The sequence below is a fragment of the Phocoena phocoena genome, chromosome 13 (genome assembly GCF_963924675.1).
Source record: "Phocoena phocoena chromosome 13, mPhoPho1.1, whole genome shotgun sequence".
Classification (NCBI taxonomy): Eukaryota; Metazoa; Chordata; class Mammalia; order Artiodactyla; family Phocoenidae; genus Phocoena; species Phocoena phocoena.
Window position 1 is genome coordinate 26,970,302 of NC_089231.1, and position 22,801 is coordinate 26,993,102.

Below are 22,801 nucleotides of genomic sequence, written 5' to 3' on the forward strand. Positions count from 1 at the left end.
AAGTTATTTACGTTTTTCTCTTTGTCTTCTATTCCTCTGCTCATACAGTTCTCAATGATTTTCAAAGTCTTGTTGCACATTGTAGATTACACATTATCATGGGAATTCACACTTAATAATTATTATCCGGGCTTCCCTGGTGGCGCAGTGGTTGAGAGTCTGCCTGCCGATGCAGGGGGCACGGGTTCGTGCCCCGGTCCAGGAAGATCCCACATGCCGCGGAGCGGCTGTGCCCGTGAGCCATGGCCGCTGAGCCTGCGTGTCCGGAACCTGTGCTCTGCAACGGGAGAGGCCACAACAGTGAGAGGCCCGCATACCGCAAAAAAAAAAAAAAAAAAAAAAAAATTACTATCCTACCTCCTACAAGGCAGCGAATGGTGTTCCCTAGTGTGAAAGACTGTTTTCCTAGGCTCTGCCGTGTGATACCACCAAAACTGTATCTCATTGTTACCAAGGTGCATATTTTTGACATCTTTAAAATCTAGAGGTGTCTTAACAGTTTCTGATGATCAGGTGGCAGCTGTAATGTATTGTTGTTGCCTGCACTTGTACAACCCTGATGTTATTATTCCCATGGCATGACTGGTTAACTGCCCTTTATCGGTTTTTCAGTCAACAAATGACTTGGGAACGTTTTGAGGAAGGTTCGTGAATCCTGGCTGTTATTTGAAATTTTTGTTCTCTTAATATCCAGGGTGTGTCAGCATTAACACTTGTAGTTAGTCTAAGGGTGTCAGTGACTTGCAAGGAAATCTGAGAGATATTTGTGGAGTAGAATATAATTTTAAGAAGTTTTTTTTTTTTGCGGTACGCGGGCCTCTCACTGCTGTGGCCTCTCCCGTTGCAGAGCACAGGCTCCAGACGTGCAGGCTCAGCGGCCATGGCTCACGGGCCCAGCCGCTCCGCGGCATGTGAGATCTTCCCGGACTGGGGCACGAACCCGTGTCCCCTGCACCGGCAGGCGGACTCTCAACCACTGCGCCGCCAGGGAAGCCCTTAAGAAGTATTTTTATCTTGAGCTCTTGGTGGCATATAGGAGAGTATCATGTGGAAAACATGCATTGATGACAGTGAGAAAACGATTCAAGAGATTCTTCTGTATATCCTAAAGGAATATGTTAGCCAGTTCATCTTGCTTATGTTTTCTTGATATGTATGCAGGAAGAAAAAGTACATTAGGTTGTATCATTAACTTACTGTTTTTTCCTTCTCAGTGGTACATAAATTGCATCATTGGCATCTTAGATTCAATGAACTATGGTGTGTGCTTTTCAGTATGTAGATGTTTTCGCAGCTAAGAAATTTTAATTTTCTAAAAAATGTATTGGTTTTGAAAATCAGAAACTGAAAAGTCCTGTGGTAATTGAGAATTGGATGTACTGTGAAATCAAAAGTGAGACTGTTTACTATTTAAAACAAATACTTAATGACTAGAAAAAATAGAAAAATATATAAGTAGCGATTTTATTATAGCCGTCAAGCTAATTCAATGCCAATTGAAATATTGGTTTTTCTTTTTTGTTAACGTGACCTGGTTTTAAAGATGGCAATCTCTGTTCTACTCGGAGAGAAGACAGTGGAGAGCTTTTTTATCACTCAGAAGATTTTAATAATTCGTTTGAAATTCACTGATTTGCTTTTTTTTTAAATTTCCAGAGTTCGTTTTCCCTCTCTCGCCCCTAGTATTTGAATGAATTGGAGCTCCTAAGATGAATCAGTGTAAAGAGGTGCAACTATATTGTTTAAAAAAAGGAAAAAAATTCATAGTCAATATGGCAAGATCTCAGCATCTTTAATTTTAATGGAACATGGATTTTTTGTTGTATTTTTCTGGATTTGTGAAATATTTTGTAACATTTTTAAAAGGTCATTTTCCTCGTTTGGATTGGTGACTTTAGGGTGAGGACTATGTGATTTCCAGGATAAAATAAAAGTAATTAAGTGTGACTGAAATTAGGCAAGATACTGTACTCGTCTTGGAGAAAATGTTTGCTCCTCTATGGAGAATTTAAAATTATTTTTCTTTCTTGGTTATAGGGCTATGCACCACCACCTAAAAATGGGATTGAGCAGAAGCGCCCTGGACGCCCTTTGAATATTACATCTTTAGTTAGATTATCCTCAGCTGTGCCAAACCAGATTTCCATTTCTTGGGCGTCAGAAATTGGAAAGGTAAAGATTCTTTTCTCTGGGTAGCATGAAAGTGTTCCCACTAGGTGTTGATTTACTTTGTTTTTTTCTTACGCTACTAGCTCCAGCTCATTCAGTTTTCTGTTTGTAACCCCAAAAAGCAGTAATTTTCAGTTCAGGGTAGAGATGTAGAGATTTTCAGGGTTAAAACTTTAAGGTTTCCTGAGTATCATCTCTTTATTTTCTTAGAAAGGAAATAAGTATCATTACAGTATTTCTTAAGTTAATGGTTAATCACAATTGTGTTTATGTGTGTTTAAGTAGTATTTTAAGAAACTGGGAATTTGGGGTAATTTTTGAAGAGGAACAAAGAAAGCTTTCTCAGGCTTTGGAGAAGATTAACATTTGGTTAAATGTACTCATGTTGTGATTAGAAATAATCTGTTCCAGCCTTTATATGAATAGCTGATACTTCAAATAACATGTGGGCATCCATATGAAAATATTTACTTAGATTTATATTATTTCCTCTGTATTTTTAGTTGATGAACCTGGGTTTCTGCTGATGCTTAGTCTCAAAATGCATTTTGTCAATTATGAGATACTGATTAATACAACAAGGGATTTCCATTTTAGAACTGCTTGTTTATGTAACTGAAATAATAGAATAGCAAGAGATTTCAGTTAACTTCTGAACATCAGCTTTAATGTTGCTGTTTCATAGAAATAAAGGATAGTATTCCTGTTTGTGGATGGAGAAGTTGAGTCATGTTTGTAGCCAGAATCATTTGGTTTTACCACGAAGGTAATTGCAGAGCTGGATATAAAGAATATTTTTGTATTGACTATACAGACATTAGGATCTCTTTAATGATTGTTCTCTTGAGCTCTCATTTCTGAATTTTTACTCTAACTTTTTTATCGTAAGACACTGATCCCTAATATTTTTTATTTGTGTGAACTGAATGTACAGTGGTAAAGCACTGGATAAGGATTTGGGAAATCTTGGCTTAGTCCCAAGTTGGCAAATTGTTTGATTTTGGCCAAATTGATTAATTCTCTGAGGCCTGCTTATTATAAAGAATAAATAAAATCTGGAGAATGGGTGTTATATGCAAATATAAGGGACATTGTTAACTGAGCAAGTATTAATGCTTTAAAGCTTAGTGAGAGGAATTTGAACAGAAGAGTAGTATATCTTTTTGAAATGATTATGAACTTACAGATTTTTTGAGTAAAAGATTGCAGACATTGAAGGCCTGACAGGTGTGGGGGGTTTTTTGCCACATAATGGGAATAATATTCTTTCCTTGTAATTATAATGATTAATTGACTTAAATTTGCACACTATAGTGGGTATTCAGATATTTGAAAGGACTGTTACAGGACATTAAAAATGATATTTAAGGTATTTGGTTTGGCAACTATTAAAAGTATTTTGTTTATTGTAGGATTGATTAAATGAATGAATGTAATGAAATGGTAAAGTAGGTTTTTAGCATTTAGGTAAAATTGTATATCATCTCTTCATAGCTTTATAAATAGCTAATGAAAGTTCCTTTGTGCCAGATCTAAGAGAATATGGGATTGGATGCTATTATTTTCTGGCCTTGTCTTTTTGATTTTTATAGTTTCTTCATGTGTCTTATATACTGTAGTAGCTTCCCCTTCCCTAGTAAAATGCCCGTTTGGGAACAGGAATTAATTGTCAAATTTTTTCTCAAAAGAAAGCTGATTTTGGGTCCATATGAGTGATTTGCCTAAGGCCATGTAGCAAGTGTCTGCCAGAATTAGAACGGTGGAACTCTGGATGTGAAGTGTTAATTTAGACCACAGGTGTTTGAACTTTGTTTCTGCAGTGGATCTCATTTTTCAATGAATATATTATGAGAGCCCCATTACATAAAAACAGAAAATTCTAGTTAGAAGTGGGCATGGGAGAGTGCATTTTCATTTATACCATGGTGGCCCCTAAAGCACCAGTTTTGCTAAGTTAGAAACACAGTTTGAAAACCACTGATCTGAGCCATTTTATCTTTCACATAGATGTTTTAAAGTTATAAGTGATTGAGAAATATCTCAATCACTGAGATGATGAAGCGTTCATCTTCCCTAAAGTAGCTGAGTTGATTTTGTTCCCTTCCCAGTCATTGACTGTCCTGTGGAAGTTATTTTGAATGTTATTTTTAGAAACCAGAGCTTCTTAGACAAGTGTTTTATGTAAATAGATTATTATCTCTCATCTTTAATACAGATTATCTTTCTTTGTAGAATTACTCCATGTCTGTATATCTTGTACGACAGCTCACATCAGCCATGTTATTACAGAGATTAAAAATGAAAGGTATTAGAAACCCTGATCATTCCAGAGCACTAAGTAAGTAATGTTTGTAAGACTGAGCATATGAGATGCTTTAAATGGAAATTTAAAAAGCTTCACATATATCTCCATACAGGAACAATTTGGGAACAATTATTAGAAACGTAAAATGAATTATGAATTAAAAATACTCTAAGAATGGAGCCCTATGAATTGAAAAGCCCTTCTCTTAGAAACCACTCCCAAGAGGATTAATTTTAAATCTCAGCTAATCTGATTTTTCACCTTTTCATAAGAAGTTATTTAGGTAAATGTCAGGTTGATGGCAGTTTTGATGCCTACGTTGACTTGAGAATAGGAATGCAAGTCTTCAAAACCTGCGGTGTGTAGTGTGATGTACATTTAAAAACTTCTAACTAAAAAAGGTCTTTTTGCAAAAGAAATGTTGATATCCATCAACAATAATATTTGCCTTCTGAGATGTTTTATTTTGTACTTTGCTTTCATACTGTATAATAGGTAGAGAAAAAAAAAGTCTTAACCCAAACTGTAAATAATTCAGTTCAGTAATTGAAGTTAATTGAACAGGACATTTTTTTGGGGGGAAAGAGAATATTTTTCTCCCAGTTCATATCACTGAATGAACCAGAAAGGAGAAGAGGATCTATAGGTTGAAAAGGGAACCAAGTAGGGCTGTTGAAATGGTATTTTGTTTCTTATACTCAAGCCATTTCTCATTTCAAACAGTACAGTATTGATCTTCCTGCCTAGAGCTGAAAGCCATGGAAGCTCTTCCATAGTTTTTTTTTTACCCCACTCAGGTTCCACTGTCTCTACTTACAGTCCTGTTCTCCCTATTGTGGTGTTGAGAATTAGGCATCTGAAGGTGGTGTATGTCTTCATTAGCTTGTATAGATAGACAATAACTTGTATACATTACATGATGATTAAGATCACAGACATTCCCACATCCATAGTAGTTTTCAATAGTTAAAGGAAGTATAAGATATTTTACCTTTTCTGTTTACAAATTTAACAATTGTTGGAAATTACCAGTACTCCCAAATTAAAACAATCATGAATATGTTTTAGAAAAACATTGAAGCTCAGAGGATAGCTGCCTGCCAAGTTCCTTTCCTAATTGTTGTATTGTTCTTAAGTCCTAAACAGCTTTCTGCTTTGAAACTCTTCCTCACCTGCAATTTTACTTTTAAAAAGAAATTTTAAAAATTCAATTAAACATGTCATCTAGAGTTTGTAAGTTTGTAATTCTTTAACCTAATACTGGAAGTATGGTTGTGTTTTCAGTACATTAATACTTAACATTTTGTTTGTTTTGTTTTGTTTTTGTAGTTTCTTGATCTGTTTGAAGTGTTTGGGAAACTTTATATAAGATGATATATATATTTCTATAATTCTGTTCATATGTCACAATTAATTTTTTAAACTGTGTTTTTATTATTGATTTTCCCTCCTAAAGTTAAAGAAAAACTTACTGCGGATCCTGATAGTGAAATTGCTACCACTAGCCTTCGGGTGTCCTTGATGTGCCCTGTAAGTAAAGCAACAAAACATTCTGGGGCGTCTTACTTTTTATAAATTACTAGTTTTCCTATAAAAGTAAGTATGTGAATGAATGGTATATTATAGAATTTTGAACTTTTTTCGTTTTCCCATTCGGGGATCTTCATGGTTAAGCATTACAATTCCAAAGAATGCAAACGTTCTTCAGGCAATGACTAAGCAAGAAGAGATGTAAAGGGATATTGCATCAAAGAGGAAAGAGGGTTTTAGGTTCAGAGTAATCTGTCACAGTTAGTTATCGATAATCCACAGCTAATACTGAACATATCTAGAGAGTTGGCTCCTTTTATCAATATAAACGGTACTGAAAAATAGCAGTAAAGTTATTAGGACCTAATAAATGCTAATTGATAGACGAGGTCAGGAAGTGGATGAAGGCTTCTTTAAAATCACTACTCTTGGAGGGGACCCTTTGCAGATGAGAGGAACTTTATGAGAAAAGTATGGAATTAGGAATTTATAATATAGTTGCCGGGGGGAGGCATTTGGTGACCAGCAACCATTGTGAGAAACATACAGTTTTTTAAAATGGAAAGAGAATTGTGTCAGAGAAGGGAATAATTTGTTAAGTTCCTATTATGTGCTCCTTATATTGTCTTATTAGCAAGCCTGTATGGAATTGTTCCCATTTTCAGATGAGGAACCTGAGACTGAAAGGGGTTGGCTAACCCAAATCACACAGTTAGTTTGTAGTAGAACAAGGATTTAAATTTTGGTCTTCTGACATTATTCCAGTTCTCTTATAAGGCAGTGTACCATATTGCCACATTGGGCCAAAAATATAAATATCCTGATTATAAGTCTACCTCTGTATTTGGGAAAGCAGATATCTTTCTTTCTAAAGCTTTATTATCTATTATCATTAACTTTAACTTACCTTTATTGGAAAGGGATAGACTTAACGTGAAATTGGGATTGCTTCGAAATCGGAAATGTGTGTTTATGAAACACAGAGAAGGTCTGCAGGAGGACATTAATGCCCTGAGGTGGTGGCAGGGGCCCTAGAGGGGCTTGGGACCTCCTCTACTCACAAGCTGGGCATGAGTTCATTTGAGTTCATTTCTTCACAGTACCTTTTCCTCCTTCTCATGTTAAGATTGATATTAAATTGGAACATATGAAATTGCCATTTTGTTCGTCAAAAACAGTTTGGATATTGGAAGTTTCTTATGGTTTAACTCTAGTATATTCAGCATATGTTCATTGCCGGCTATATTCTAATCACAACCACTATTTGGGAAGGGTACTCACGTCACCTTTTTGTTTTAGTATGTCAGACTATTCTATCAGGAAGAAAGCGCTTCTACACAATTTACCTAAGGAGTTGTACAGTTTGCACAGTTCCGTTTTCTGTAAGTCTTACTGTCTTGGAACTGGTCTTTAAATTTTTTTTCCATTTTTTCCTTCAAACACTGTGCTGTTCTACATGACAACAACCAAAACAAAACAATAACCAAACTATTGGATTCTTGGACATTCAAAAATAGTGAAAGTGGTATATTGGCTTCGTTAGGATTTCTTCTATATAAGAATAGGGAATAGTTCCTTTCACATGTGTCAATTTTAATAAAACTGATAGTTTTAAGAAAATTAACATTTCAATGATTTGAAGAAATGAAGTAACAAGATTCTGTTTTAAGTTCATTAAATGTTTTCCTTCTCTGCTTACAAGTGAAAACAGATCTGTTTCTGAGACTATCTTTTGAGCTTTCCTCAGTATTCATCCTACCTGATTTTTTCAGAGCACTTTCTAAGAAAAGAGTGAATGGTATTCTTCAGACTATACTAGTGTTAACCTAACATTGGGTTGCTAACTATAGGATGTGATCTATGTTATCAGAAAACCAAACAGGTGTTTTGATCAAATTTAACAGATAGATGACAGAAGTTAGATGATGAAAGTAGTTTTAGAGGCAGAGATAATACTAGTATCAGTTGAAGATAGCAGAATGGACGGAGTGTATCCAGCTGACTGTGGAAATAACACAGGATCTGGGGTGGTGATGGGAAATGGTGAAGAAAAAAAGGATCATAGGCGTTTGGAAGGATAAGTGGTGAACCATGGGTTAATTAGGCAAAAATGAGAGAAAATGATAGCTTAAGGTTGTGGAAGAAATGTTCTATTTCACAGTATGGTTTGTAAAGTGATTTTAAGTAGACATGAATCTGGATAGTGAGAACACAGTTCAAAACCTCTGTCCTTAGGACCTAAGGAAGGTAATTTTACAACAGCTGTTAAAGAGAGATCTGATTGAGTGTGTATAATTAAATTTTTGAACACAGTATCTGAATTTTACATAGGAGTTCCATCTTAGTGATATTAGCTAGTGATTTTTGGACTGTCCTGCAGAGGTAGGCTAGGTGGGTGCCCCAGGATAGAAAAGAAAAATAGGTTTGATTTTATGTCTTGTTTGATTCTGACTCAAGTTTTTTTAAAAAAAGGTACCGCTTCTACAAATAGTTTGGAACCACTGATTTGAGCCATTTTTGCTTATACCTACTCTTTCTTTAGACAGATACTAATTAGTCTATAATGTAGTAAAAATCAATTTGGATACTACCTGCTTAATATTTGATTAATAAAAAAGCTGCATTACGGTGTTAGATACCATTTTATTCATAAAATCAATACATTTCAAAACAGTGCCATCATCTGACTAAATAGAATTCAGCACATTCAAATCTTTTTTTATTAACATTACATAATCAGTATTAGGAAATCGGTCAGATTTTGCCAGTTAGTAATAAATGCTTTTTTAACTTGGGAAATGTTCATTAGCTCTTGTAAGACACTAGAGTAGCATTAAATTTAGGATCAGCAACTTTTGTAGTCCTGAATGTTTTTGTTTCTTTATGCTATGGAAATTCTAAAGCAGTTACAGGAGAGATGAGAATGGCATAGAAGAGGAAGAAAAAGAAAAAAGCAGCAGATTGCAAATTGTGGCCCAAGGGTACCTGGGGATCCCTGAGACTCTTTGAAGAGGTCCAGAAAGTCAAAACTATTTATAATAATACTAGGACACAGTTTGTCCCTTTCTTGCTCTCATTCTGTCATGAGCAGACAGTGATATTTGATAGGGGTTATCTGACAGGGGCTGATGTCATTGCTCTGATGGCTGATGGAATGTGTACTTGTGTATTCTTGTGTTTTAAAATGTCTCTTAATTTCTAATACAATAAATTGGTAAATACAACTTACATACATATAAGTTCTTGGAGGTTCTCAATTTTGAAGAGTGTAAAGGGATTCTGAAGCCAAAAGTTTGAGATCTGGTTGCCTAAAAAAACCGTAGTAGGTTGAGTTAGATAGAACATTATTTTAAAGAAACAAATCCAAAAAATTGACAAATAATGCCTACTTTATTATACAGTTGTTCAAATAAGCAAAAGAGAGAATTTAAAATTACTAAAACCTATTCAGAAGTAACATTTTAAATAATATGATATCTTTCTTTCTAGATTTAACTCTGTTTATAATCATGTGTATGTTTATTGGAAAAAACTGTATTGTGCTATATATACTGTTCAGTGGTTTACTGTTTTTAAATTAATGGCATATCTTAAATATATTAATATGTCTAGATCTAATTTTAACCACTCTAGGTATTTTGTTGAATTGGTATGGTACAGCTTATTTTTTTCACCTGTTTTTAGTGATTATTTGGGTTGTTTACAAACATGGATTATGTAAAAAAACAATGATGGAAAATTCCTAAATAAAACACTAGTCAGTAGAATCCAGTACTCTTTTTCAAGGGTAATATGTGATAACAAAGGGATGCCTCTTAGGAATGTAAGTATAGTTTTATATCAGAAAATCTGTTGAAATTATCTATAATAATAATTGAAAAAGAAAAAAAAATCCTCTGATCATCTCATTAGGTGCTAAATAGATATTTAGTCAACATCCATTCCTATAGAACAAAAACTCTTAGCAAAGTAGGAAATGGTAGATAAGTAAAACCAAAAACTACCACCATGTATAATGTAAAATTAGGAATGTCTTTATGAAATTGAAAAACATTTGGATTTGTGTTATAGCTCTAGCAACTGCATCTTAGTGATTGTATTGTTTTTAGCCTCTTGTAGCCTCAGCATCTTCATTTCAGAAGTAGATACATAGATACTAGTCCTTTTGGAGTCATGGGGTTGTTATGAGAATTGTATGAAATTTACATAGAAGTCTTTAGCATGCTGTAAGGTTCTACATTACTTAAGGGATAATTTGTTATTAAAGGAAGGGAAAATATAGAGGGGAATATCATAGAAGAGAAATTGCCTCACATTCTTTTCTCATTTTTTTTCCATCTTAAATAGTTAAATTGTGCTGCATACTTGCATGAATCACTGTAACTTCCAAAATCTCTTTTAGAATCCTAGACACTTAGAGGTAGTATGGACTCTGGAGTTAGAGCATCTGTATTCAAATATTGACTCTGCCACTTTCTAACTTTGTAATGTTAGTCAATTTTGTTAGCTTCTTTTTGCCTATTTCCTCATTATGAAATGGGGATGATAATATATATCAACTGTATAGTGTAGTTGTTAGGTTAAAATGTAAAGTGTCACGAAGATTAATGTAAAGTATTCAACATGATACCTTACATGTAGGTACAACTATATAAGCATTAGTTATTGCTATAATGATGAGTTGGATAATTATTTTCTTTTTAAATTATAAAATAACCAAATGTTCATTTTAGCAGAAAGAAATTACAGATAAACCAAAAGAAAAAAAAAAAGGAACATTCTAAAAATCCTACCCCCTCAGGCAGAGTTAACAGTGTTATAGTTTAGCTGTGACTTCTTCTAGACTTTATAGTGCAAATAAAGAAGTCTTTCCTTCTTCCTTTTCTTTCTCTTTGCCCCTTACCCACTTTCTCCATTCATTCTACCATCTGGCTGACAAATACTGAGCATAGGCTGCGTGCTTGGTACTGTGTTGTGACACTTGGATTACACTGGTGAACAGTGACATAGACCTTGTGGGGCTTAGAGTGTAGTGGGAGAAACAGATTTTCTATCAGAATAAGAGAGCTGGTTATAAACTGAGATCTTTTCTATAAAGGGAGTATACAGGGAGATTCAAAAGGCTCTACAGAAAAACTTGATCTGATCTAATCTGGATGCTATATATGTCTTGATGTTGGTATTCCTCTACCAATTGGAATAAGAATTGAACAGAGTACTAGGTTATAAGAGTATATTGAAACATCAACATATGCGCTTATACAAAAGTGAAAAAAAGTATATAAAAATGTGTTTGCAATTCATATCACATACATGAGGCTGATTAATATAGGTAACCAAAGATAAATAACCAAGTGGAAAATGAGAAAAGGTTATTAATAGACAGTTCTTGGAAACACAAATGACCCTTAGAAGTTAAAAAAAAAAAAAAGAAAAAGAAAAAAAAGCAGCAGCAGCAGTTCAACTTCACTTATAATAAGAGAAGTGTATTCCAAAACTACAATGGGGTACTTTTCACCTATCAGATTGGCAGAGGTCAAAGGATTCAATAGCGCTATATTGACAAGGTCGAGGGGAACCAAGCACGTTAATACACGTATATGTGTAAATCAGTAGGTAACCTCTGTGGAAGATCGTTTGTCATTGTGACAAAAATCATACACTTTTTCTTTGACTCAAAAAGTTTACTTTTAGGAATTTATCCCATAGCTATTTATTGCAGTATTATTTGTCGTGATGAGATTGGAGACAGTTTAAATGTAAGTACAGAATTGTGTGAATTGCACGCCACCATATCTGGGAAAATGTTTTTTAAAATACACATTTGATTATGCATAGAACATCTGTGAAAGGACATGCAAGAGATGGATAACAGTGGTTCTTTCTAAATAGGGGAAGAGATGAGAAAGAGACATGTTTTCATTGTATATGTATCTTTTCCTACCTGTGAATTTACAAGTTTTACCTACTTTCAGAAAGTGAGATGGTCTTTTAAAAATTATACGTCCTTCAGTGAATACAAATAAAATATATAGCAATCGATGGAAATAAATACTGGTTTTAGTTTCTTTTTCATTTTGTTAGTCTCGTATGACTTCTTCACATTTTTATGACTTTTGAGGCTTTGTTCTCTTTTCTGAAATGATTTCCCACGTTGTCTTCCCTGTCCCATAGTTAGGAAAAATGAGGCTGACAATCCCATGCCGTGCAGTGACTTGTACACATCTACAGTGCTTTGATGCTGCCCTTTATCTGCAAATGAATGAGAAGAAGCCCACCTGGATTTGTCCTGTGTGTGACAAAAAAGCTGCCTATGAAAGTCTAATTTTAGATGGGTAAGTGTATCCCAACATAATACTTAATTATACTTAATCTTATTTCTAAACTGTAGTTAGTGGCCCTTTTATCTTTATAATATTCTTTGTGTTGGGGACAAGAGGGTGAGTAGTTTCCTTTTATTTTTGCTTTTCATGATCATATTTCATTATCCATAGGAAAGGGTAAAATCCACTTAGTGATGTCATTTTGCTTACCTAGAACTTCTTGAAGAGCAACCAGGTCTGTGTAAAACCGCAGAGCAAGTGGCAGGGTGGATAGAGTTGTGTTATGCAGCTGTTAAGTTTAAAACTAGAATTCACTTCCAGGTTTTTCTGACTCTGGAGCCCAAACTCTTAAGCATTATCTCTCATGTCATATTGCGTATGTCAGAATTAAGGAAAATGATATAAACTAATTATTAGTAAATGAGGTACCCTTTTTTTCCTGTAACACTGTTTAAAAAAAATTGCATATATCATCCATGCACCCCTATAAACATTTAGGAAATACAGTTAATGAAAAGATTAAAATAAAATCATCAACATCCCACCCTATGGTGATGATTTTGTTATTGATGTATTAAAAAGATTGAAATCACTCTTTGCATAATGATGTGTATATACATCATGATTTTCACTCTATAGAGTGAAAAATATCCTAGATCTTTAAAGATACTTCAGCATTTTTTTCAGTTTGAAAAGAGTATTACTGTAGAGAGGAATGAGACAATGAAGAGTGATGGGACTTTTTTCTCTGTAAACTTTTACTTTTTAACTTACTTTGAAATAATTTCAAACTTAGCAAGAAGTTGCACAGTAGTACAATGTGTTAGTTGTTAACATTCTGCCATATTTGTTTTGTCACATTCCCTCTTAATGTGTAGGTATTTTTGGTGTGTGCATGTGTGTATATAGAGAGAAAGAGATTACTATTTTCAGAAACCTTTTGAACCATTTGAGAATTAAGTTGCATATATCATGTCCCTTTGCCCATTAATATTTTAGGGTATGTTTCCTAGATACTTGATGTTCCATTGTGGGTACATTACTAATCATTTAAGCGGGTTTTTTTGTTTGTTCGCTTGTTTGTTTTCTTTCCTCTTGGGTTGGCCAAAAAGTTCCATAAGATCTTATGGAAAAACCCAAACGAACTTTTTGGCCAACCCAATATTACAGCCTACATGGTTGCCACTCTTTCTGTTTTACCTTGTGATACGAACATTTTTGAAGCTTTTGTTTGCTCATTTAGACAGAGTTTTTTTCCTTAAGCTCTTAGAAATTGAAATGCTGAATAAATATAATTTTAAGACTTTTACTATTTATTACCAAGATGCCTCCCAGGAGGAGTGAACGATTTTACGCTCCTAGTTGTCATTTCACTCTCCTGCCAGTAGTGTATTGGAAGCCCACTTCTCAGTCATCTTACCAAACTTATTATATTAAATCTTATTTTTAAAATGCCTTTACTAGTTTTCTAGTTGAAAAGATATCTTATTGTTTTGATTTTTATTTATTGTAAGAATTATCAGTTATCAATAATTATCAATTATTATCTTCATCCTTATATTGGTTGTTATAATACTTTTTATGAATTGTCTCTTAATGTTTTTTTTCCTGTGTGGTTCATCTTTTTCTTACTGACTTATAAATGCTCATTATATACTGAGGATATTAACTTCTCTGTTTACATTTGCTAAATATATTTTCCCCGTTTGCCTTCTGATTGTATTGTGACATTTTTCTCATTCAGAAACTTAAAATTTTTATTCCATCAGGTCTGTCTCTTCATTCTGGTTTTCTGTCTTTAACGTGTTTTAGAAAGTCCCAGAGATTTTATGAGCGTTCACTTGTTTTTTGTCAGGTACTTTTAAGATTTCATTTTTTTTCCCCCTTCCATTCATGCAGTTCTTTATTCCATCATGCATTCCTTCACGAATTCATTCAATATAATACTTACTAAATACTGGCTGTGTGTCAGATACTAGATCTAAAATGGTAACCAGAGCACTTCCAGAGTGGGAAACAGTAAAGAACTGCATATTGTGTTAAGCGCTATGAAGGTAAAGAATGGAACTATGTGAAAAAATTGGGGATAGGGGAGAAACTTTAGGGTAGCGAATAGGTGATCCCATTACTCCACCCTTCCACCTGAAGGTTGGTCAGTAATCTCACCAACACTTAATGAGTAATCTCTCTCATGGGCTTAAGACACTGCCTCCATCATTTAAAACACTTTTTGTATTCAAGTGTCATTTCTGAACTGGTATTTGTGCCATTGATCAAAGTACTGGCCAGTACAAAACTATTTTAATTATTGGATTTCTGTTATTCATTAATATCTCTTAGGCCATATGTTTCAGAATTTTCTTGACTTATTACAGTTTGCCATATTCACTTGAATAAAAGCATCCTTAAATTACACAAAGAAATCCTGTTTGAATTTTGATTGGAATTATGTTTTTCATATAATTAGGGAAAATACATATTTAAAGTATTACATATTCTAATGAAGGTAGCATTTTTCCTTATTTGTTTTTATCAGTTTTATCGAGATACAAGAGCTGCCCATATTTAAAGTGTACAGTTTGGTGCATTTTGACCCAGTATACACCTGTAATATCATTACAATAAGATAATGAATATATCTGTCCTACCTAAAGTTTTCTCATGTATCTTCCTAATCTCTTTCTTTCACTGTATCCTCAGTCAAACACTGGTATGCTTTCTGCTGCTACAGATTGTTTTGGATTTTCTAGAATTTTGTATGAATAGAATCATAAAGTGTCTGCTTCCTTTGTCTAGCTTATTTTTATTCAGTATGCTTGCTTTGAGATTTGTCCATGTTGCTGCATGTACCAATAGTTTGTTCATTTTTATTCCTGAATAACATTCCATTGTACAGATATCCCACAGTTTATCAATTCACTTGTTTATGCGTTCCTTCTGGTTTGGGGTTCTTGCACATAAAGCTGCTAAGAACATTCGTGTCCAGGTCTTTGTGTGGACTGATGTTTTAATTTATCTGGGGTAAGTACTTACGAGTGGAATCCCTGGTCACATACTAGGTGTATGCTTAATTTTTTAATAAATTACCAAACTGTTTTCCAAAGTGGTTGTACTCTTTTATATTCCCACTAGCAGTATATGAGAGTTCCAGTTGCTCCACATTCTCATCAACATTTGGTATGGTTAGTTTTTTAAATTTTAGACATTCTAGTGGTATATGGTGGTACCCCATTGTGGATTTAATTTGCATTTCCGTTATGACTGTATTGAGCATCTTCTTGTGTGTTTATTTGCCAGCTGTGTGTCGTCTTTGGTGAAGTGACTGCTTAAACTTTTGCCCATTTTTCAGTTGGGTTGTTTGTTTTTCATATTACTGAGTTTTGATAGTTCTTTATATATTGTGGGTATAAGTCCGTTATCAGATCTGTAGTTTGCTAATGTTTTCTGCCATTTCCTCTTTTCAGTCTCTTAATAGTGTCTTTCAAAGAGAAAAAGTTCTTGGATTAAGGCTAGTTTATCAAGGCTTTCTTTTATGTACTGTGCTTTTGATATCACATTAAGACATTTTTTCCTAACCTAAGGTCAGAAAAATTTTCTCCTTGCTTGCTTTAGAAGTTCTATAGTTTAATTTTATACTTAGATCTGTTATCTACTTCAAGTTAATTTTTGTATATGGTGTGAGATAAGAAGCAGGGTTTTAGCTTCATTTTTGTTTTTGGCATGCGGTCATGCAGTTGTTCTGCCACATTGGTGAAAAGATTGTATTTTCCTCATTGAATTGCCTTTGCACCTTCTTTTCAAAAATCAGTCGGCCATATATATGTGGATTTATCTCTGAACTTTATTCTGTTCCATTGATTTGTCTATATTTATGTCAGTACTGCACTGTCTGGAAATCAGGGTAACGTGGGACTTCTAACTTCATTCTTTTTCAAAATTATTTTGACAATTATACATATTTTGCATTTCATTGCATATTTTAGAATCAGCTTGTCAATTAGAAAACAAATCTGGGTTTTTGATTTGTATAATGTTGAATCTATAGATAAGTTGAGGGTGAGTTCACAATATTTAGTCTTCTGATCCATGAACATGATATATATCTATTTAGTTAATCAGGTTTCAGTATGTTTGGTAGTTTTCAGTATATAGGCCTTGTATGCTTTATGTCAGATTTATCCCATTGTTTCATATTTCTCATGTGGTATTGTTTTTTATATTTTTAGTTGTATTATATAGAAATATAGTTGATTTTTGTATGTTCTATCTTGAAACCTTACTAAATGCGTTTTGTAGTTCGAATGGCATTGTTATAGAACATAGGATATTCTGTATAGGCAGTAATATTTTAGGAATAAAGAAAGTCTTACTTCGTCCTTTTTAATCTGGATGCCTTTTATATCTTTGTCCTGCTGTCTTGAACTGACTAGTCTGTTGACATGATGATTTGCATTGATTGACTTCCAAATATTAAACAACCTTTCATTCTGGAGATGAACCCCACTTGGTCATGATTTGTTATCTTTTATATTTATTGTTGGGTTTGTTTTGCTAAAGTTCCTGAGAGATAGTGGTCTGTTGTTTTCTTGTTTTGTCTTTGTCTGTTTTTAGTATCAGAGTAATGCTGGCCTTATATAGGGAGCGGGAAGTAGTGGTATCATGAATCCTCAAATATTTGGTAGCATTTCCTAGTGAAGACATTTGGGCCTAGAATTTTCTTTGTGGTAAAGTTTTTACAAATGTCGTTTTTTTTCTCCCCAAATTTATTTATTTATATTTATTTTTGGCTGGGTTGGGTCTTTGTTTCTGTGCGAGGCTCTCTCTATTTGTGGCAAGCCTCCTTTATCAAAGATAAGGTATCCATATATGCGTGGGTTTATCTCTGGGCTTTCTATCCTGTTCCATTGATCTTTCTGTTTTTGTGCCAGTACCATACTGTCTTGATTACTGTAGCTTTTTAGTATAGTCTGAAGTCAGGGAGCCTGATTCCTCCAGCTCCGTTTTTTGTTCTCAAGATTGCTTTGGCTATTCAGGGTCTTTTATGTTTCCATACAAATTGTGAAATTTTTTGTTCTAGTTCTGTGAAAAATGCCAGTGGTAGTTTGATAGGGATTGCATTGAATCTGTAGATTTCTTTGGGTGGTAGAGTCATTTTCACAATGTTGATTTTTCCAATCCAAGAACATGGTATATCTCTCCATCTATTTGTATCATCTTTAATTTCTTTCATCAGTGTCTTTTTTTTTTTTTTTTTTAAGAGTAGGTACCTTTTTTTTTTTTTTTTTTTTTATAAATTTATTTATTTATTTTTGGCTGTGTTGGGTCTTCGTTTCTGTGCTAGGGCTTTCTCTAGTTGTGGCGAGCGGGGGCCACTGTTCATCGCGGTGCACGGGCCTCTCACTGTCGCGGCCTCTCTTGTTGCGGAGCACAGGCTCCAGACGCGCAGGCTCAGTAGTCGTGGCTCACGGGCCTAGTTGCTCCACGGCATGTGGGATCTTCCCAGACCAGGGCTCGAACCCATGTCCCCTGCATTGGCAGGCAGAGTCTCAACCACTGCGCCACCAGGGAAGCCCTCATCAGTGTCTTATAATTGTCTGCATACAGGTCTTTTGTCTCCTTAGGTAGGTTTATTCCTAGATATTTAATTCTTTTTGTTGCAATGGTAAATGGGAGTGTTTTCTTGATTTCACTTTCAGATTTTTCATCATTAGTATATAGGAATGCCAGAGATTTCTGTGCATTAATTTTGTATCCTGCTACTTTACCAAATTCATTGATTAGCTGTAGTAGTTTTCTGGTAGCATCTTTAGGATTCTCTATGTATAGTGTCATGTCATCTGTAAACAGTGACAGCTTTACTTCTTTTCCAATTTGGATTCCTTTTATTTCCTTTTTTTCTCTGATTGCTGTGGCTAAAACTTCCAAAACTATGTTGAATAAGAGTGGTGAGAGTGGGCAACCTTGTCTTGTTCCTGATCTTAGTGGAAATGCTTTCAGTTTTTCACCATTGAGGATGATGTTGGCTGTGGGCTTGTCATATATAGCCTTTATTATGTTGAGGAAAGTTCCCTCTATGCCTGCTTTCTGCAAGATTTTTATCATAAATGGGTGTAGAATTTTGTCAAAAGCTGTCTCTGCATCTATTGAGATGATCATATGGTTTTTCTCCTTCAATTTGTTAATATGGTTTATCACATTGATAGATTTGCATATATTGAAGAATCCTTGCATTCCTGGAATAAACCCCACTTGGTCATGGTGTATGATCCTTTTAATGTGCTTTTGGATTCTGTTTGCTAGTATTTTGTTGAGGATTTTTGCATCTATGTTCATCAGTGATACTGGCCTGCAGTTTTCTTTCTTTGTGACATCCTTGTCTGGTTTTGGTATCAAGGTGATGATGGTCTCGTAGAAGGAATTTGGGAGTGCTCCTCCCTCTGCTATATTTTGGAAGAGTTTGAGAACGATAGGTGTTAGCTCTTCTCTAAATGTTTGATAAAATTCGCCTGTGAAGCCATCTGGTCCTGGGCTTTTGTTTGTTGGAAGATTTTAAATCACAGTTTCAATTTCAGTACTTGTGATTGGTCTGTTCATATTTTCTATTTCTTCCTGATTCAGTCTTGGCAGGTTGTGCATTTCTAAGAATTTGTCCATTTCTTCCAGATTGTCCATTTTATTGGCATAGAGTTGCTTGTAGTAATCTCTCATGATCTTTTGTATTTCTGCAGTGTCAGTTGTTACTTCTCCTTTTTCATTTCTAATTCTATTGATTTGAGTCTTCTCCCTTTTTTTCTTGATGAGTCTGGCTAGTGGTTTATCTATTTTGTTTATCTTCTCAAAGAACCAGCTTTTAGTTTTATTGATCTTTGCTATCATTTCCTTCATTTCTTTTTCATTTTTTTCTGATCTGATTTTTATGATTTCTTTCCTTCTGCTAGCTTTGGGGTGTTTTTGTTCTTCTTTCTTGGGGTGTTTTTGTTCTTCTTTCTCTAATTGCTTGAGGTGCAAGGTTAGATTGTTTATTCGAGATGTTTCCTGCTTCTTAAGGTGGGCTTGTATTGCTATAAACTTCCCCTTAGAACTGCTTTTGCTGCATCCCATAGGTTTTGGGTCATTGTGTCTCTGTTGTCATTTGTTTCTGGGTATTTTTTATTTCCTCTTTGATTTCTTCAGTGATCACTTCATTATTAAGTAGTGTATTGTTTAGCCTCTGTGTGTTTGTATATTTTACAGATCTTTTCCTGTAATTGATATCTAGTCTCATGGCGTTGTGGTCGGAAAAGATACTTGATACAATTTCAATTTTCTTAAATTTACCAAGGCTTGATTTGTGACCCAAGATATGATCTATCCTGGAGAATGTTCCATGGGCACTTGAGAAAAATGTGTATTCTGTTGTTTTTGGATGGAGTGGCCAGTAAATATCAAGTTAAGTCCATCTTGTTTAATGTATCATTTAAAGCTTGTGTTTCCTTATTTATTTTCATTTTGGATGATCTGTCCATGGGTGAAAGTGGGGTGTTAAAGTCCCCTACTATGAATGTGTTACTGTTGATTTCCACTTTTATGGCTGTTAGTATTTGCCTTATGTATTGAGGTGCTCCTATGTTGGGTGCATAAATATTTACAATTGTTATATCTTCTTCTTGGATTGATCCCTTGATCATTATGTAGTGTCTTTCTTTGTTTCTTCTAATAGTCTTTATTTTAAAATCTATTTTGTCTGATATGAGAATTGCTACTCCAGCTTTCTTTTGATCTCCATTTGCATGAAATATCTTTTTCCATCCCCTTACTTTAGTCTGTATGTGTCTCTAGGTCTGAAGTGGGTCTCTTATAGACAGCAAATATATGGGTCTTGTTTTTGTATCCATTCAGCCAATCTGTGTCTTTTGGTGGGAGCATTTAGTCCATTTACATTTAAGGTAATTATCGATGTGTATGTTCCTATTCCCATTTTCTTAATTGTTTTGGGTTCATTATCGTACGTGTTTTCCTTCTCTTGTGTTTCTTGCCTAGAGAAGTTCCTTTAGCAGTTGTTGTAGAGCTGGTTTGGTGGTGCTGAACTCTCTCAGCTTTTGCTTGTCTGTAAAGGTTTTAATTTCTCCATCAAATCTGAATGAGATCCTTGCTGGGTAGAGTAATCTTGGTTGCAGGTTTTCCTCCTTCATCACTTTAAATATGTCCTGCCAGTCCCTTCTGGCTTGCAGAGTTTCTGCTGAAAGATCAGCTGTTAACCTTATGGGGATTCCCTTGTGTGTTATTTGTTGTTTTTCCCTTGCTGCTTTTAATATGTTTTCTTTGTATTTAATTTTTGACAGTTTGATTAATATGTGTCTTGGCATATTTCTCCTTGGATTTATCCTGTATGGGACTCTCTGTGCTTCCTGGACTTGATTAACTCTTTTCTTTCCCATATTAGGGAAGTTTTCAACTATAATCTCTTCAAATATTTTCTCAGCCCCTTTCTTTTTCTCTTCTTCTGGAACCCCTATAATTTGAATGTTGGTGCGTTTAATGTCCCAGAGATCTCTGAGACTGTCCTCAGTTCTTTTCATTGTTTTTTCTTTATTCTGCTCTGCAGTAGTTATTTCCACTATTTTATCTTCCAGGTCACTTATGTGTTCTTCTGCCTCAGTTATTCTGCTATTGATCCCATCTAGAGTATTTTTCATTTCATTTATTGTGTTGTTCACTGTTGTTTGTTTCACCTTTAGTTCTTCTAGGTCCTTGTTAAATGCTTCTTGCATTTTGTCTATTCTATTTCCACGATTTTGGATCATCTTTACTATCATTATTCTGAATTCTTTTTCAGGTAGACTGCCTATTTCCTCTTCATTTGTTAGGTCTGGTAGGTTTTTTTTTTTTTTTTTGCCGTACGCGGGCCTCTCACTGTTGTGGCCTCTCCCGCTGCGGAGCACAGGCTCTGGACGCGCAGGCTCAGTGGCCATGGCTCACGTGCCTAGCCGCTCCGCGGCATGTGGGATCTTCCCAGACCGGGGCACGAACCCGTGTCCCCTGCATCGGCAGGCAGACTCCCAACCTCTGCGCCACCAGGGAAGCCCGGTCTGGTGGGTTTTTATCTTGCTCCTTCATCTGCTGTGTGTTTTTCTGTCTTCTCATTTTGCTTATCTTACTGTATTTGGGGTCTCCTTTTTGCAGGCTGCAGGGTCGTAGTTCCTGTTGTTTTTGGTGTCTGTCCCCAGTGGCTAAGGTTGGTTCAGTGGGTTGTGTAGGCTTCCTGGTGGAGGGGACTCGTGCCTGTGTTCTGGTGGATGAGGCTGGATCTTGTCTTTCTGGTGGGCAGGTCCACGTCTGGTGGTGTGTTTTGGGGTGTCTGTGGACTTACGGTTTTAGGCAGCCCCTCTGCTAATGGATGGGGTTGTGTTCCTGTCTTGCTAGTCGTTTGGCATAGGATGCCCAGCACTGTAGCTTGCGGGTCGTTGAGTGAAGCTGGGTGCTGGTGTTGAGATGGAGCTCTCTGGGAGGTTTTCGCCGTTTGATACTATGTGGAGCTGGGAGGTCTCTTGTGGACCAGTGTCCTGAAGTTGGCTCTCCCACCTCAGAGGCACAGCAGTGACTCCTGGCTGCAGCACCAAGAGCCTTTCATCCACATGGCTCAGAATAAAAGGGGGACAAAGTAGAAAGAAAGAGAGAGAGAGAGAAAGAAAGGAAGGAGGGACGGAAGGAAGGAATTAAAGAAAGAAGATAAAGTAAAATAAAATAAGATAAAATATAATAAAGTTTTTAAAATAAAAAAATAATTATTAAGAGGGAAAAAAACGGACAGATAGAATCCTAGGACAAATGGTGGAAGCAAAAGTATACAGACAAAATCTCATACAGAAGCATACACATACATACTCACAAAAAGAGGAAAAGGGGAAAAAGTCATAAATCTTGCTCTCAAAGTCCACCTCCTCAATTTGGGATGATTTGTTGTCTATTCATGTATTCCACAGATGCAGGGTATATCTAGTTGATTGTGGAGCTTTAATACGCCCTTCTGAGGCTGCTGGGAGAGATTTCCCTTTTTCTTTGTTGTCACAGCTCCCGGGGGTTCAACTTTGGATTTGGCCCTGCCTCTGCGTGTAGGTCGCTGGAGGGCGTCTATTCTTCGCTGAGACAGGACGGGGTTAAAGGAGCCGATTCGGGGGCTCTGGCTCACTCAGGCCAGGCGGAGGGAGGGGCACGGAGTGTGTGGCAGGCCTGCGGCGGCAGAGGCTGGCATGATGTTGCACCAGCCTGTGGCGCACTATGCGTCCTCCCGGGGGACTTGTCCCTAGATCACAGGACCCTGGCAGTGGCGGGCCGCACAGGCTCCCCGGAAGGGGGGCTTGGATAGTGACCTGTGCTGGCACACAGGCTTCTTGGTGGCGGCAGTAGCAGTCTTAGTGTCTCATACCCGTTTCTGGGGTCCGCGCTGATAGCCGCGGCTCGCACCCGTCTCTGGAGCTCCTTTAAGCAGCGCTCT

General features: G+C 35.8%; 1 protein-coding gene across 4 annotated transcripts in view; it reads left to right on the forward strand.

Moving 5' to 3' along the window:
• The window catches only part of PIAS2 (protein inhibitor of activated STAT 2), a 67,136-nt gene that overhangs the window by 24,357 nt on the left and 19,978 nt on the right, over positions 1–22,801 (forward strand). For all 4 annotated transcript variants that reach the window (XM_065890154.1, XM_065890155.1, XM_065890156.1 and 1 more), the window contains exons 5-8: positions 2,038–2,172; positions 4,402–4,507; positions 5,931–6,004; positions 12,179–12,339. In XM_065890154.1, coding sequence (XP_065746226.1) covers positions 2,038–2,172; positions 4,402–4,507; positions 5,931–6,004; positions 12,179–12,339 — 476 coding nt within the window. The remainder of the gene's footprint in view (positions 1–2,037; positions 2,173–4,401; positions 4,508–5,930; positions 6,005–12,178; positions 12,340–22,801) is intronic.